This window comes from Danio rerio, chromosome 24 (genome assembly GCF_049306965.1).
Source record: "Danio rerio strain Tuebingen ecotype United States chromosome 24, GRCz12tu, whole genome shotgun sequence".
Taxonomy (NCBI): Eukaryota; Metazoa; Chordata; class Actinopteri; order Cypriniformes; family Danionidae; genus Danio; species Danio rerio.
In genome coordinates, this window is record NC_133199.1 from 4,190,001 (window position 1) to 4,207,427 (window position 17,427).

Here is a 17,427-nt window from a genome sequence, read left to right on the forward strand (position 1 = left end):
GCCCTCCTGTGACTTTACTATTATGTTTGACAGAGCAAGAAATGCTTTATTTTTGTTTAATAACGAAAACGGCTTGAATAAAAGCAGTTAAAAAAACAATACTATCAATATTATTAGCCCTCTTAAGCTATATTTTTTCAATAGTCTACAGAACAAACCATCATAATACAATGACTTGCATAATTACCCTAGTTAAGCCTTTAAATGTCACTTTAAGCTCAACACTAGTATTTTGAAATATATCTAGTCAAATATTAGGTGCTGTCATCATGGCAAAGATAAAAAATAAATCAGTTATTAGAAATGAGTTATTAAAACTCTAATGTTTACAAATGTGATAAACAGAAATTGGGGAAAAATAATATAAGGGGGAGGCTAATAATATAAACTTATAATTACCTTATGCAATTATTAATATTTTTATGTTCTATATGAATGTACAAGTGTACGATGTTGTCACTGTAGGCATCTTTAGCGAATTCAATATTAATAATATAAAACTTTATATACTGAATACTATTATTAACTAAAATAAAGGACATGAACGCAAAATAAATCATAAATGAATACAATTCTTACTAACTTCTATATTTATCTTTCATTAGGGTGGCGCTCCTTCTCCATTTGACCGTAACTTCGGGACCAAAATCTCTGCAAAGGCCATGCAGTGGATCACCAAGAAACTGAATGAAAGCTACAGACGTGGTATGAATTGATATCTCTCACATTTTAATGACGCAAACTTTACTGAAGCGCTTTTCAGCTCTCAATAGAACTCAATCACCACTCGGCCTTGTGTTTTTGACCTGCGCTGTTGCACACGAGGCACTCAATAACTGTTAAAGTGCAATCATGACTGAACAAATACATCATACAGCGGTACTCAATGTAACACTTGACCTTGATTTACTTGATTTTGGAATATTACATTAGATTCACTGCCATTTGTTCAGCTCAGTTTTGTGTGTGTGTCTGTTTTTTCACTCCTTTGGCTGTGCCTGTGGATGAATAAAGATGAAGGTAAATATCTGCATTTTATTTAGCCAGATTTGGTGACCTCAATTATCTTATTCAGTGGTAACATTTGTATTAATTAATACTTAATAATGTTTGTAAAATTATAATGCTTTTTTTAAAGGCTAGATCATATATTAGATTATATTATACTGTATATATTTATATTATATTATACTGAATATATTTATATCATTTAAATATATTTATATTATTTAAATAATTTTATATATATATATATATATATATATATATATATATATATATATATATATATATATATATATATATATAATTTATCTTTTACATTTCTGTTGTATTTGTTTTTGTGTGTGCTAATTTATTACTTTTTAAAAATTTGTCATTTTTTATTTGTATTTTTGTAATTGTTTTGGTATTCGTTTTCATCTTGGTAACTTATATAATATGTTTTTTTTTCTTTTATATGAGTACATAATTATGTATTTTTCATGGCGTCTGGTAGATAACATTTGTATTAATTTGAACTTTTACATAATATGTTTTTAAATGTGTGTATTGAGTTGATTAGCCATTTCTAATGTTTTGCAGCCAATTTTCTAATTTCGTCCTCTCCAGCTGTTTAGTAAAGATTTACATTAAATATTTCATGATATATATATATATATATATATATATATATATATATATATATATATATATATATATATATATATATATATATATTTAAATTGCTGTTTTTTTTGGTATTAGTTTTCCTCTTTCTTACATATTGGCTGTTACATATTTTATTTTACTTTATACAAGTAAAAAAAACAAGTATTTTTCATTGTTTCTGGTAACCCTGATATAAACCATGCATATATTTGTTATTCATCCATACAATGCAGCTATTTACAAACAAATTACCTGCAAAAAATACCATCTAGCGTTGGTTTTGTCAGTTATGTGGATGTGTGCTAAACCTGTGTGTGTGCTGTGCAGGGAGAGTGTTCGCTAACACAGAAGACTCGGCCTGTTTGCTGGGCATGCGGCGTCGTGCAATGGTCTTCCAGCCTGTGGTTCAGCTCAAAGATGAGACTGACTTTGTGTACGGACACACACATACAACGATTCTTATCTGCATTCACAAAAAATAAACCGAAAGTGACCTTGACCTGACTCTCTTTTCTATGTGTTCAGTCACAGAATCCCAAAGGAGCAGTGGTGGCTGAAGTTGCGTCCACTCATGAAGATCCTGGCCAAGTATAAAACCAGTTACGACGTGTCAGACTCTGGACAGCTGGAGCACGTGGTGGTCAACCGACCCAAAGCATCCGAAACCAGCGTTACCATTTAATCCTATTTAAATCTAAATAACGACAGCGTTCATAGGTCATGCTTTCAGCAGGTCCATCTGTACTGTGAACACTGTCACTCACACTTTTGTTCTCTGGACCTGCTCTTTTTTTTGTTGTTGTTGTCATTGCTTTTTGTTTCGACTTGTCTCATTTTACAGATATCAGTGTTAATCGTAGGAGAGTGTAAGAAGCAGTGCTGTTTTTAATGTCCTCTCACTCCTGTCACACCTTGCAATAGTGTACGCTTCAAAGCACATATACAGTTGAAGTCAATATTATTCGCCCTCCTGTGGATTTTCTTTATGAAATGTTTCCTAACTGATGTTTAACAGAGCAAGGGATTTTTCACAGTATTTCCTACAATATTTTTTCTTCTAGAGAAAGTCTGATTTGTTTTATTTCGGCTAGAATAAAAACAGTTTTAAATATTTTTATAAATTAAAATTAAGCATTTTGAGCATTTTAATTAAGCATTTTGTTTTCGATTGTCTACAGAACAAACTAGTATGTTTCGAAATGTGCTCAAAAAATCTTATGGAGTGAACTCGTCAACAAAACTTCGGCAGCAGAACCACACTTCACTTTGTCTCCTTAACCAATCACCTACTTCCTAAATGTATTTAAGGCACACCAACCCTCTAACACTGTTCTTCTCATTCTCTTAAACCCACCCTCCCTCCTTCTAGTTCCTCGCTTCCCATTAACAATCCTATAACCCTCTCTTCCTTCCTAGGTTGAATCGGTGAGTCCAATGACTCTACCAAAATATTAGAGAAGGTACCCCCACTCAGAGTCTCTGGGAATCCGATCAACCTACTTACCTGTTCACTGTTTATCCTCTTACTTCCCTTCCCCTTCATCCCAATGTTCCCTTACCATCCCCTTCATGCCTACAATAGCTGAAAGTGTGGTGTCGTCTATCCTGATGAAAAATATCCAGGGGGGGCTAATAATTCTAACTTCAGCTGTTATTTCCCTCAGAGATAATCGAAAACTCCACGTTTTTGGGTGTTGAGCATTTTGTGCGGTGAAGTCCACATTGCTTTAGAGCACCTTTGATGTTTGAATGTATTGCATCATCAAGTGTGAACGTTTGCCTGACCAATAAATCCACAATCACCGTGTGTGAAAATCAGCGTTATGATGTTTGATTATGCGGTACATTAACATGCTTATGATCCTGAACACGTTACCCCTATTTTTGTTTGACTGCACTATAAAAAAATGCTGTGTTTCAACAGATACATACACATAATTAATCATAATAATATCTAAAGATGCCGATCTTGTTGCTTTTTTTTTTTCAAACACAACTAATTTCATCCTAAATGGGCATAAAAAGTTAGGAAAGCAATCGAATGCTTTAATTATAGCATTAGATGTGTGCAATTTTAAAGTGACACCTGTTACTTAATGTAATCAAACGAAAAAAAAATCTAAATAAATGAGAGATTCATTCATTGCTCTTTAATCTGAATGTGTAAGTTATACAGTGAAGAAATGGCTAATGAGATTTGATAGTTATTTCATTATAATAGCTATTCATTTTAATAAGCTGGACTGTTTGCTATTGTATTTGCTGCTAATGTACATTATTTAATTTTTCTTTCGTAAATAATAATATTAAAATATGTTACTGACCATTTAACTGTTTATATACAATAAAACAGCTCCAAATGTACATATTAGTTTAGGGATTTGGGATGAATCCCTTATTATGGTGGGCATATCCCTTATTTTCACATCACAATGTTGACAGGTAGGTATGTATTCTCACTCAATGACAATCCTACCTGCTCATTCGTGTGTTGGGCTCATGACTGGTGCTTGGTGGTAACGTTACAGGGCCTGGCTCTTCACTGTTAGCAGCAAACTGGACTAGAGGCTGCTGCTGCTGAAGAGCTACAGTACAAGAAAACGTTCGGTACATTAACATGAGCGGTGGTTTGGAGACATCGTTGTTTTGCACTGCTCCTAACTCAACGTTAACTTACCGACGATGGTGTTCATTTGTTGTACTCCCTGCCGTTGGTTTTAAAGAAAAAATGTACTCAGCTTAGTACATTTGGCAAAGTAAGTTTCTAGAGCTTTCTTATTTTACATTACGGCCTTTTCAGCGCCTCATTTGCGCTTTTTATTATCCATTTTTTCACCTCTCGCCGCTCGCGGATCTCTTAACAACGCTGTCTGGCCAGTCGATTGATAATTACGTCATCAGTAACCTGCAGGCGGCTCATGAGGCTGCAAGAAAATAAATAAAAGAGTGGAGCTGCTGTAAAATAATGAATAAATAGTGCGGCTATGGCACAAAATATTAATAATTAATTAAATAAATAAATAAGTGTGACTGATGTGAGTGCAGGCAGCTAGGGACAACGGCCCTCGCGGGCGATTAGCCAATCAGGGCCTGGCAGGATTAACCACAAGTCCCTGGTAAGTACACCTGTAATGTACAGAAAGCCGTTCAATGGACCGTCTTCACAAGCCTGTTATTACGCGTTTAACGTTCATCATAATCTTAAATCCTTAAAAGTTTTTAATACTTTTCCGCTACTGATTATGTGTAAAGTTTCTATTAAAAAATGGTTATTGCGACTTTTTAGATTTGCGTGATACACAATTCTGACATTATAACTCACAGTTTTGGGTTTACATTTCACAATTCTGAGGGGGAAAAGTCAAGATAAAGAGTCACAATAGCCCATGTATCATTAAGAGGCGGGCTTCCATGTAATGTTACACAGTATTTTGGCATCATATGCTTATTTTTTATGTAAGGCACTGCAAGTTTGTTTAAGTTGAGTAGACTTTGCAACAGCATTATGAATAGCGTTTATCTATCTGATTAATCAATAGATAATCAGGCCTACCAATCAAACCTTAAGAAATGATTTATGTTATTGAGAGGTGATAGTCTCATAATATATACTTAAAATTTGGAAAGCACTGGTGGATTTTATACCAACAAATGTTGCTATATAGCCAAACTAGTTGTTTATTGCAATCTGGGGTAACAACTAGGCTACCTTAAAGCTTTTTCAGTATGATTTGACTGCTTCGTTCAACTGTGGAAAAGTAAAATATATTTTATTTTGGCCTAATGCTTTCAACTAAATCGAATTATTGATTGTCACAATAATTAAAACGAGTTATGAAGTCTAGAACGAAATAACACATTGTGATTCTCTGTTTATCCAGAGGGTGGCAGCAGAGCACCATCACACTATCAGCTGTGAGCACGTGTTTTGCAGCATGGTCTTCATACTCCTGTCAGATTCACACACACCACAACCTCCACATCTTCATCATGCACTTATGGTATGTATACAGCAGGCCTATGTGTCTGTAAAGAGATAGAATCATATTGCTGAAACTAAATCAAGTAAAATGATGAATGAAGAGGTGAAAAACCTGAAGTGCCATAGAAACTGTCTTACAAAATGACGATTTTTCTCAGTCCCCAATCTTTATGTTCTCTCTAAAGGCAATGAAAATAGCATATTCTTCGCCATAACTTAGATGTTTTTGCATCTGAATGCTTCATATGTGTGAAAGTTCACCAATTGACAATTTATTCCATGCTCCTATGTTTATATTCAGTTATTTCACTGTAAAGGCAACAAAAATAGCAAATTATTTGCCATAACTTCAAGGTTTTGGCATCCTTTCAAATGTTTCAAAGTGCACCACATGACGATGTTTCTCTGTTCATGCTTGGTTATTTCACTTTTAAGGCAATACATATGCATTTGCCATAACGTATTAGATATTTAGGCATAACTCTTTAAATATGTCAAAGTTCCCCTAATGATAATTTTTCTCAGGCTTCTATGTTTATGTTTGGTTATTTCACTTTAAAGGTAATGAAAATAACATATTATTTGCCATAGCTTAGTTTTTTTATTTTTTGCATTCGAACCCTTCAAAAGTGTCAAAGTTGACCAAAATGACAAATTTTCTCAGACTCCCATGTTTATGTTTACCTATTTCACCTTAAAGGCAATGAAAATTGCATATTATTTGCCATTACTTGTATGTTTTTTTGCATCTGAACTCATCAAATTATGATTTTTTTAAAGGGTCATATGTTTGTGTTCACTTTGTCACTGTAAAGACAATGAAAATAACATTATTTGCCATAACGTAGAGTTTTTGGCATCTGAAGCCTTCATATGTGTCAGTTTACCAAACTGACTATTTTTCTCAGGCTTAAAGGTTTATGTTTACTTATTTCACCTTAAAAGCAATAAAAATAGCATGTTATTTGCCATAAGTTGTATGTTTTTTGCATCTGAACTCTTTAAATTATGATTTTTTTAAGGGACCTATGTTTATGTTTACTTATTTCACCTTAAAGGCAATGAAAATAGCATATTATTTGCCATAACTTGGACTTTTTTTGCATCTAAACTCTTCAAAAGTGTCGAAGTTAACCAAAATGACTCCTTTTTATCAAGCTTCCATGCTTAAATTCAGTTATTACAATTTAAATGCAATGAAAATAGCATATTATTTGCCATAACTTAGAGGTTTTTACATCTGAACTCTTCAAATGTGCCAAAGTTCACCAAATGATTATTATTGTTTTAGGGGCCTATGTTTATGTTCAGTTCTTTTACTTTAAATGCAATGAAAATAGCATACTATTTGCCATAACTTAAAGTTTTTGCCATCTGAAGCCTTCAAATATGTCAAAGTTTACCAAAATGACAATTTTTCTCAGGCTCCTAGGTTTATGTTTACCTATTTCACCTTAAAGGCAATGAAAATAGCATATTATTTGCCATAACTTGGAGTTTTTTTTTGCTTCTGGACTCTTTAAAAGTGTCCAAGTTAACCAAAATGACTCCTTTTTATCAAGCTTCTATGTTTAAATTCAGTTATTACATTTTAAATGCAATTAAAACAGCATTTTTCTAACTTAACTTAAAGGCTTTTGCAATTTTAGTCTTCAAATGAGCCAAATATTACCAAAATGACAATTTTATTCAGACTACCATGTTCATGTTCAGTTATTTCACTTTAAATGCAAAGGAAATAGCATATTATTAGCCATAAATTAGAGGTTTTTGCAATTGTACTCTTCAAATGTGTCAACGTTTACCAAAATGACAATTTTTATCAGACTCCTATGTTTAAATTGAGTTATTTAGTTTTAAATGCAATTAAAATAGCATTTAATTTGCCACAACTTTAAGGTTTTTGCAATTGTACTCCTCAAATGTGCCAAAGTTCACCAAAATGATCATTTATTTCAGGCTCCCATGTTTATGTTCGGTTATTTCACTGCAAAGGCAATGAAAATAGCATATCATTTGCTTTAACTTGGATGTTTTTGCATCTGAACTCTTCAAAGTTCAACAAAATGATGATACTGTTTAAGAGTCCCATGTTTATATTCAGTTAATGCATTGTAAAGGCAAAGAAAATAGCATATTACTTGCCATAACTTAAAGGTTTTTGCATTTGAGCTTTTCAAATGTGCCAAAGTTCACTAAAATGACGATTTTTATCAGGCCCCCATGTTTATTTTCCATGATTTCACTTTAAAGGCAATAAAAACAGCATATCATTTGCTATATCTCAGAGGTTTTTGCATCTGATCTCTTCAAATGTGTCAAAGTTCAACAAACACAACCAGCGCCCGCATACAGAACAAACTAATCATGAGGTAATGCATCACAACGGCCAAATTACATCATTTCTTGACTCACTTCATTCCTTCAGTGAGAACGAACGTATTCCCGAGTCCAGGCCACACGCGCTCTCGCTTACACATACAAAAAATTAGCAAATCCAATTATTTAAGTTGATTTAAGTATGCAAAGCGAGGCCTGCGGGGTCATATGCACATAGGTAATCAATAGTAATTACCATTTCATTTCTCCCTTGTTATTTCCCTCAGTCTTAAATCAGAATCTGATCTCATCGAGGCCCCTTTTGAGTGTGCGTTTCAGGCCCAGATGAGCCAGATTGGCCGACTTTAACTTCATTTCATACATCACTCCGCTTAAACACAGCGCTCCAATTAAAACGGCGGGCCCGGATCGTTCTAATGCCCCGCAAAATAGACCATTTCCATTAAAGGAGGTCCCAGAATGCTTCGTGCTGCAGATTTCCGCCTTTGATTCCACACTTGTATGGATTTCTGGAGAAAGATGTATGATCCCGAATGATATTCCTGTGCGGTAAATATAGTGAACGCCCCATAGTGGTAAAAATAGATTACTTTGAAAGCTACTGCGATAACAATGGTAATGAGAGACAATAAATCTCGCTGTGTAATATTAGAAAAGCAATATTTCTCTTTCAGATAAATCATGTGTGTATGTGTGTGTGTGTGTGACGTGTGGAGGATGAATATTTATGAATGAATAAATCCATGAAGGAATAAACTGGCGTAATGTTCCAGCTTTTGCAGCTCGATAAGACGCGAATGATGAATGTGGGACTTTTTTTTGATGCTTTCTCGCAGGCAGATTGAACAAATTCTGCGCTCTACTGTACGCTGTACAGTATCTGACGCCGAGGGTTTCATTGATTAAAGGCCGTATGCTTCGCTGCTTTCTCATCTGTTATTGGAGATGGTATCAAGAGCCTGATTACTGATCTGCTCTTCAGCACTCGCTTTTAAACAGAGAAGAAAAAGAGCAATGCTTTTCATATTAGTCAACTGTGCTTGGTTTTAAAATTTTCTTCTCTCTCACTCACTCTCTCTCTCTCTCTCTCTCTCTGTCTGTGAGTCAATAGTTCAGATTTTTACATGTCATGGTAACGTTTTTACAGTGAAAAATTATCATTGCAATGTTTAACCATAAGTCGCCATAACATTTATTATTTATTTTAGGGCCTGTGTCTGTGTGAGCACTTTTTAAAGTCAGTTCAAAGTATTCTGGCATGAGGAATTACGCTTTTAACTTTAAGAAAGATTAATTATATTCATGTAAATATGCAATGAAAACTATTTTGCATTTGATTATTATTGTTTATCCAGAAAATCATAAAGCACGTACAAAAAATTGTTGCTTTACTGTATTTATCAATGTTTGTGATATATGTTTATATATATATATATATATATATATATATATATATATATATATATATATATATATATATGAAGATATGGTGAATCTGAAATGTCTACACATTCACAATCTGAAAATCTACACTAATAATGCATTTCAGATTTACAAACATGTCGACAGTGCCCTCTAGTGGATTTGTCATCTGAAACATGCGGCGAAAGGTACTTGGAGAAACATATCTGAAGTTCTGAGGCATGTATTCCATATATATATATATATATATATATATATATATATATATATATATATATATATATATATATATGAGCAATATCAAACGAGTAGCAGTGCGATGTGGCTGTATATCGGCACTGGTGGGAGGCGTGCGTTGGCATGAGGCTGCAGGCCGAGTGCCTCAGTGCCCCAACTAGTGCCGATATACAGCCATATCGCACTGCTACAAGTGTGATATTGCATTTATACAACAACTTGATGGCATAATTGTATATATAAAAACAAAATCAAACATGGAGAGTCTCAAAAAAAGAAACCCTTTTGTATGAGGAACTACTTTCTTCTGCGTTGGATTCAAATCATAAGCTGACAGTTAAACAGCTGAGCAACCATCTATTAAACTATAGATCTGTAGTGTCTGCTTTTTGCTGGCTGTATGTGGGCGGAGTAATACACAAAGGGTAAAGAGGCTGTACGGGTGCTGATATTATTTAAATTTATCACGGCTATCAGCCAATAAAATTCGAGAACTATATATACACACACACACACACACACACACACGTCTAAGGCATTAGACGTATCAGGTATTTCCAATATACGGATAACCCAAAACTGAAAATGATCCCATCCTTTACTCTCCCTTTATCTTTCTTCTGTTGAACACAAAAGAAGATATTTTGAAGAATGCTGGTTGCTGGGAAGTCAATGGGTCCCAGCAACCACTATTCTTCAAAATATGTTCTTTTGTGTTCAGCAGAATAAAGAAACTCGAATAGGAAGTAAAGGTGAGTAGATGACGGCATAATCAACATTTTTGCGTTTAAGATGCTCACTCGAATAATCACACGGTGCTGCTTTTTATGTAACACATTTCTCATTGTGAATTAGGACATTGCTTGATTTGTTGGGTCGTTTCTCTCAGCTCATCTGAAACACTCGAGTCTGTTTCATTCAGGCAGAGACCCGAGATTGTTGCGTTCATCAAAATAAGCAACGAAATGCACAAGCAGATGTGAAAATGACCACTTTTACCCTTCTGTTTATAAGTAAGATTTGAAATTCAGCAAGAACTGTGCAGTTGCGCGGAGTGCAGGTGAGGAGCATTCATCAAAACTAGCGTCGTCTTCCAAAACAATCACATCTGCTGTTCGCCACATTGCTTTCCAAAAACGAAACATCGATCAAGACTAAGGAATGCTGCAGTGCTAGAAAAAGAGCTCATCCCTCATGTGGCAGATAGCGAACTGATAGTTTGCTTAGATTCTCAAATTTTATTGCGGGACGGATGATGGCTTGCAAAACCAGACATCAATCACGACACCTTTAGCGACACTTTGCAGTTTCTCGCCCGCTGACCGCTTCCTGTGGATTATCAAGCCGATGTTTACGCTCGGCGTGAGTGCTGTTGGCTCAGCACTGTTGGGAAGAGCCATGATTTGATATATTAAACCTAATATCTCAGTGACATTTCTCGGGACAGATTTTCATCGGCAGAGTTTCATCTGCACTTTTGGGTCTGGCTTGTTTGATGAATGACCCTAGACGTTAATTCTCTCCTCTCCGTCTTTCATCTTCAGCGGCCCACTGTGCCTGAGAAACTTTGAGCGGCGCAAGAAAATGGACAGCGCCATTAATGGAATTGACATTAATTTGACAGAGTGCTGGCGAACATATGAAGTCGCTGGCAGTTCATAAGAATAATATTAGGAATGTATTAGCATGCAAGGACAAAGCTTGACGCAAACGCCGATGCATTGATGCTTACACCATTGCAGTTTAACCTGCCTTATTTGAACCAACCAGGTGCATGTGAACATTCTTGAAACTTGTACGCTTGCAACTACACATCTAGAGCTGTAGTTAGAAGCATAGTTTCTGGTTGTGTTCTATTCTCAGTTATTCCCCCTATGCCCTATTCCCTTCGAACATTTCAACATTTAAAGTCGTCTCTCTTAGGTGTAATTTGCTTTCAAAGTATTTTTAACAGTTCAGTGTTAGCAATCATCATATTGACCATTGCCTTCCCTTCGTAGTGCACTTTGAAAACATTTATGATTTGAACACACGTGACCAAAGCTATAGGTGACCTATTATTTAAAAGATGCATTTACCTAACGTCTCCAAAGCTTGTGAAAACAAAAATTACGTTAATGCTTTTAATTTATAGCAGGTTATTTATTAAGAAATGTGTCTGTAGTCTACTGTATATGACATGGGCCTGTTGGTTAGAACATTTCTGCAGTGATTTAAATGTGTCAAAGTAAAAATAAATAAATAAATAAAATGAAATAAATAATCATAATAAAATAAAAATAAATAAATAATATCCTATTCATAATGAATAATGTAATATATAATAATAAAATAATATAATAATTATTATAAATGATTATTTTTAATAAAATAAAATAATAATAATAATTTTCCCAGAGATGGGTTGGATCGTGCCGGATAAGTTGGCGGTTCATTCCGCTGTGGCAACCCCAGATTAATAAAGGGACTAAACCGACAAGAAAATTAATGAATAATAATAATAATTATTATTGTTATTATTACTTAATAAATAGCCTACTGTCAATTACAGCCATTAACAATTTATATAATTTATATATGAGATTAGAGGGTTAGCTAAGTGGTTTTATGTTTTAGCATGGAATATGAAATATTCTCAATAATATTTGTAAAGGAAACAGAACCTGTATGTGCCGTTTACATATATTTCAGTTAATATAGAAAACAAGTGCATGTTTTTAACAAAACTAATACTGGATTTTTTATACAATATAATCTTATACAGAAAATGATGGAGCTTTTCTTTAAAGAAGTTGTTACTCCACCCCGTTTAGAGTGTCATTATGGACACTTTACGTTATAACTAGGCCCACACGGAATATGTGCGCGCAGATTTCCACAGAGTTTTAGCCCATCATCGATTCTGTTTATTTACTTGTAAATGTGTGTACATTTATATTATTCAGTTTTTTTAATAAATTTTCTGTATAATTATTGACTAATATGAAAATATTGATATGATTTATTCACAATACAGTTTGTAAAGTGATACTTTCTGTCTTTTAGTAGATTTATTACAAAGAAGATTTGCTTTGTTTACCAAATAAAGTGGATCTGATTGGATTTGCATTGTAAACATTAAATACAAGTTAGAAATGTATTACTTTTTATTTCATATATTAAGGTTTTAGTTATGATACTCCCAAAATCATTCCGCAGATTTTAACCAAAATTCTGCGCAGAAATATAAAAAAATGTCAGCAGATTCAGTTTGGCACTATTGGTTCTGGCACTAACATGGTTCAACCAAGGATCTGCAACAGAGAAACAGTTTTGGGGAGACACTCATCACCACATCGTTCACTTCCCAAACGATGCACCGTACTACGATAGTTTAGCCATGAGTTAGGTCGTTGTTTGGAAAACGCACCCCTGGTTGTTTTGAGAACTGCTCTTCTCTTAGAAATGTACCAAAGCGACTGAGAAAAACTGTAAAGCCAGTGCTTATTTTGTGTATTGCGAGGTCCCGGAACAGATCGGGGTAACGGATCTGGTATGTTACCCCAGGATGGAAAGAGATCACTGACAAAAGTGGAAGAGGGAGGGGCATTGGATGGCAGAGGGGTGTCTCAGACGAAGGACGAAAGTGAAGAGCAGGGGGTTGAGCGGACGAAAGTGAAGAGGTTTGAGGAGTCGCAGAAGAAAGTGAACAGCGGACGGGGGAGGAAGGTAGTTGAGGAGAGGGATCGGTAAAATGAGGTGCCGGATCAGATTTCAGAGATGCCGGATCCGGCGCACAAATGAAGCCCTGTGTAAAGCATTACTTGTAAAACTTAAATGAAAAACAATTATTTTACAAAATTGTCGCAAACAATTTCTATGGGCGGAATTTAAACAAATTAAATGTAGTAATGTTTAACCTAATTTTCATGTTTAAATTCAACCCAAATAAATTGTTTGCAACCACTTAACATAAAAAAAAAATGAGTAGATCCAATGAATTTTCAGTGTTGGCTGCAAAAGACTGAGAATAGATTTATGACTTTCTCCACACACACACACTATAGGAGAGCGACGCATGGCTTTTGTGCCCTTGAGAAAAGCAATTATGCGTGTGCATTTGCAACAACAAACAACTCCCACGGTGCGCCCTGACTTGAAGCATGACCATCCATGTAACAGCCAAAGGCCATTACCAATCCCCATTAACACTAATCAAAAACCACTTTACGTGATAAGAACCGAGGGGTCGACCCGCCACATCCAAGCCCAACTGTTATTGACCCACCCCCAATCAAGGTAGCAGTTAGGCTCATAGTCCCGCCATCGATACAAAAAAAAAAAAAAAGATTGTAAACTGGATTTCCAATTATAACTCTGAGGGGAAAAGTGGAAAAAAGAGGGCTTTCTGGAATCAGCTGTGGTTAGCCTTTGGGTTATCTGCGCTGAGAGGGGATTTGACTGGTCTCCAAACAATATGGCTCCAGAGAGACTTCCCTGCTGCAGAATGTAATTATGCAGATGTAGTTAGAGCGAATGTGTGTGTGTGGATCCAATCACACGCTTCGCTTTTATGCTGGAACTCAAACTCCAGTGAGTGTGGGACTTACGGGAAGCTTCGCAGCTGGAGAGACCAAGACAACAGCAGGGAAATGACTGAATGCGGGGATGATCTAAGCGTTAGGATGCCCAGAAATGAAGGTTCTGTCATTATTTGCTCATCTTCGTGCTTTACCAAGCCTGTATGAGTTAGTTTGTCTCTGTGGAATCAAAAAGGAGATACTTTGATGAATATTCATGCTGCTCTCCATTGTTTTGGTTGTCAAGTGCAGCACAGTACAACAGTTGAAGTCAAAATTATTATAATTTTTTCTTTATTAATTATTTTCCAAAAGATGTTAAGGAGAGCATAGAATTTTTCACAGTATTTCCTATAATATTTTTTCTTCTGAAGAAAGTCTTATTTGCTTTATTTCGGCTAGAATAAAAGCTGTGTTGATTTTCTTGTAAACCATTTTAAAGGTCAATATTATTATCCCCCTTAAGCAATATTTGTTTTGATTGTTTAGTGAACAAACTAGTGGCGTTGCCAGACATAAAGCTCTACTGGGGCACAGTTACCCCTCCAAGAAAAATAAATTAAAAAAAATACATGTCAGAAGCCATGCTTAGTCAAAATAATATCATCATCATCATCAAATTATTTAAACTTTGTTTTGTCGACTTGCAAAACTCACTGCTGCTGACAAATAAAAGACGTAAAAGACGCCGGGATCACAACGCATAAGCGGTGCGGCAATTTTTGGCGTGCATGTTCACAACCGAGACTTACATCGGGAGCAGAGCAGCACGTCAGCAATTATTGAGGCACGCAGGTATGTTTTTTTTTTTCTGCGCACATGCTCAGTTTGCTTTTTGAATAAACTACATTGCTTTCATCAGCGTTAGTTCAGTGGGTTTACCACTCTTAATAAGTGCTCTTGTATATAATTAAATTATATCTCAAAGCTTTATTTAATTTACTGGGCCACTGGCGATTTTTACAGGGGCACATGCCCCATGGGGTCAAGCGACACCCCTGGAACAAACATATTTTATGCAATGACCTGCCTACTAGTTAACCAGCCTGATCTCACAAGGAAACGTAAGTATTTTACGTTTTGTCAGTTTAGTGGCTGATTCATACGCATACATACGAGTTCAGTCATATGAAAATGTGCGATTTTAAAAACCCACCCCTAACCCCAACCGTCATTGGGTGATAAGTAAATCGTACTAAATTGTGTGAATTAGATAATACGAATTCGCCACTAAATCAAAAAGTAACAAATTGCCATGAGATTGCATATAAAGAGATGCTCTTCTGCAGACCTCGGTTGTAACGAGTGTTTTTTGAGCTGCTGTTGCCTTTCTAACAGCTGGAACCAGTCTGGTCATTCTCCTCTGACATCAACAAGGCATTTCCGCCCACAGAACTGCTGCTCACTGGATATTTTCTCTTTTTCGGACCATTCTCTGTAAACATTAGAGATGGTTGTGAGTGAAAATCCCAGTAGATCAGCAGTTTCTGAAATACTCAGAGCAGCCCTTCTGGCACTAACAACCATGCCACGTTCAAAGTCACTTAAATCACCTTTCTTTCCCATTCTAGTGCTCAGTTTGAACTGCAGCAGATCTTGACCATGTCTACATGCCTAAATGCATTGAGTTGCTGCAATGTGATTGGCTGACTAGAGATTTGCGTTAATGAGCGGTTAGACACGTGTACCTAATAATGTGACCGGTGAGTGTACATTAGTCTCATTATGGTTATACATTGGCATCTTTCTTAATTCACCAACACGTGAATGTATGCTGATTCAAATGTTTTGCAACAGCATGGGGGCGATTGAACATTTTTTTTAAGTGAGATGTTACTTTAATTCATTCCAGACTTCACTTAAAGATCTTAAAGCCTTTCAACGGGAACCCCTGTTTTTATCCAAAGTACCCCCAGATATTGATAATCTTTGGTGCGTCTCTTTTTTTCAGCGTCGCATTGATCACTGGCCAAATGGCGCTGCTTTAATCTACTGCCTCTATCCTAAATGAAATTACACATTCAAGGTTTGATACAAAGGCAGATGAAGGCATATTTGAACATTCAAAAGTGAGCATTCCCAAAATTAATTTCATCTCCAGGGTTCATGCATATTTAATAGAGAGCGCTAGAATATCACAGGGTAATACAATCCCAGCAAGTGGCAAGTGAAGAGAGAGAGCAAAGAGAGAACTGCAGTTGTTTTCATGAGCAATAACTCTCAGCGGTGCTGGGAAACAAAATAGGCAGGATGCTTTTGATGAAAGAGCCGAGAGTGTGCGAGCCCAGGTTAAATGCTGAGGAGCCGCAGAGACCGTGGGCTCCTGAGACCTCCACATAGCGGGCGAAACGCTGATAACTGACTGACAATAATTGACGAGCCCCATGGACACGGTCCCCGGAGAACCATCCACGTCTGCCTTCACTCATACTAACTAGTTCCTGAATTCACAGTCGTGCACTTGCGATAAATGCCCACCCGCGTCCATTATTACAAATCACACGCAGGAAAGATTATACGATTAGAGGGAAATTTGAATATGTAGTAACGCACAACTCCCAGTGTTGGGCTGTGGCTGGAAGGGCATCCGCTGCGTAAAACATGTGCTGGATAAGTAGGTGGTTCATTACGCTGTAACAACCCTTGATTAATAAAGAGAATAAGCCGAAATGAATGAATGAATGAGTGACGTACAACATGGGGTACAAAAAATAACTATAATGTATAATAATAAGATAAGATAAAGTAAGATAAACTTTTTTATTTGATAAGATGCGCATCATCTGCGATGGAAACACTTTTGCTGAATAAATTCAAGTATACACATAAAAACAGTCATGGGATTTTGTTATAAGAGATCATGTGATGATGAAAATGTGTGTGAATGGATAAACCAGCAGTCTGAGCACATTGTAAAACATCTGAAATGTTGTTTTGGTCTTTCTAAAACGCCGTAAACGTTTTAGTATGAGTGTTATTATATTATTAATCACCTCCAGAATCAAGATCGTCTGTGTTCTGTATCTTACGCCTTCAAACACCACGACTGCATGTTAGCATTGCCTTCTGAGGTGCAAGTCATTTATTAAATAATGGAAGGATTCACGCAGCTTCTACCACCGAAGCAAATTTTGTTTTTACTGTTGATATTTGGTTCCAGATAATCACGGAATTACGATTTTGTTCGATTTGACTTGTTGGATGGTAAAACGCTGCTTTATTTGCACGTATTTTATG

The 17,427-nt window shown here is 35.8% G+C and overlaps 2 protein-coding genes and 1 long non-coding RNA gene across 13 annotated transcripts in view; 2 read left to right on the forward strand and 1 right to left on the reverse strand.

The window, feature by feature from the left end:
- pfkpa (phosphofructokinase, platelet a) overlaps nt 1-3,465 on the forward strand; it is a 40,629-nt gene extending 37,164 nt beyond the window's left edge. For all 5 annotated transcript variants that reach the window (XM_009297258.5, XM_009297257.5, XM_068217141.2 and 2 more), the window contains 3 exons: nt 606-705; nt 1,978-2,083; nt 2,176-3,465. In XM_009297258.5, the coding sequence (XP_009295533.2) occupies nt 606-705; nt 1,978-2,083; nt 2,176-2,332 (363 nt within the window). In that variant the 3' untranslated portion in view covers nt 2,333-3,465. The remainder of the gene's footprint in view (nt 1-605; nt 706-1,977; nt 2,084-2,175) is intronic.
- Nucleotides 1-17,427, reverse strand: part of adarb2 (adenosine deaminase RNA specific B2 (inactive)) — a 597,874-nt gene that overhangs the window by 465,732 nt on the left and 114,715 nt on the right. The window contains exons 1-2 of one of the 7 annotated variants that reach the window (XM_073941372.1): nt 4,328-4,543; nt 4,127-4,235 (exon numbers count right to left, since the gene is read on the reverse strand). The exons of the other annotated variants lie outside the window; for them this stretch is intronic. The gene's annotated coding sequence lies outside the window, so the exon portion shown is untranslated. Of the gene's footprint in view, nt 1-4,126; nt 4,236-4,327; nt 4,544-17,427 lie in introns of those variants that run through there. 7 annotated transcript variants of the gene reach the window in all.
- The window catches only part of LOC141380808 (uncharacterized), a 99,134-nt gene continuing 85,893 nt past the window's right edge, over nt 4,187-17,427 (forward strand). The window contains exons 1-2 of the long non-coding RNA XR_012399666.1: nt 4,187-4,406; nt 5,532-5,651. This is a non-coding gene — a long non-coding RNA (uncharacterized lncRNA). The remainder of the gene's footprint in view (nt 4,407-5,531; nt 5,652-17,427) is intronic.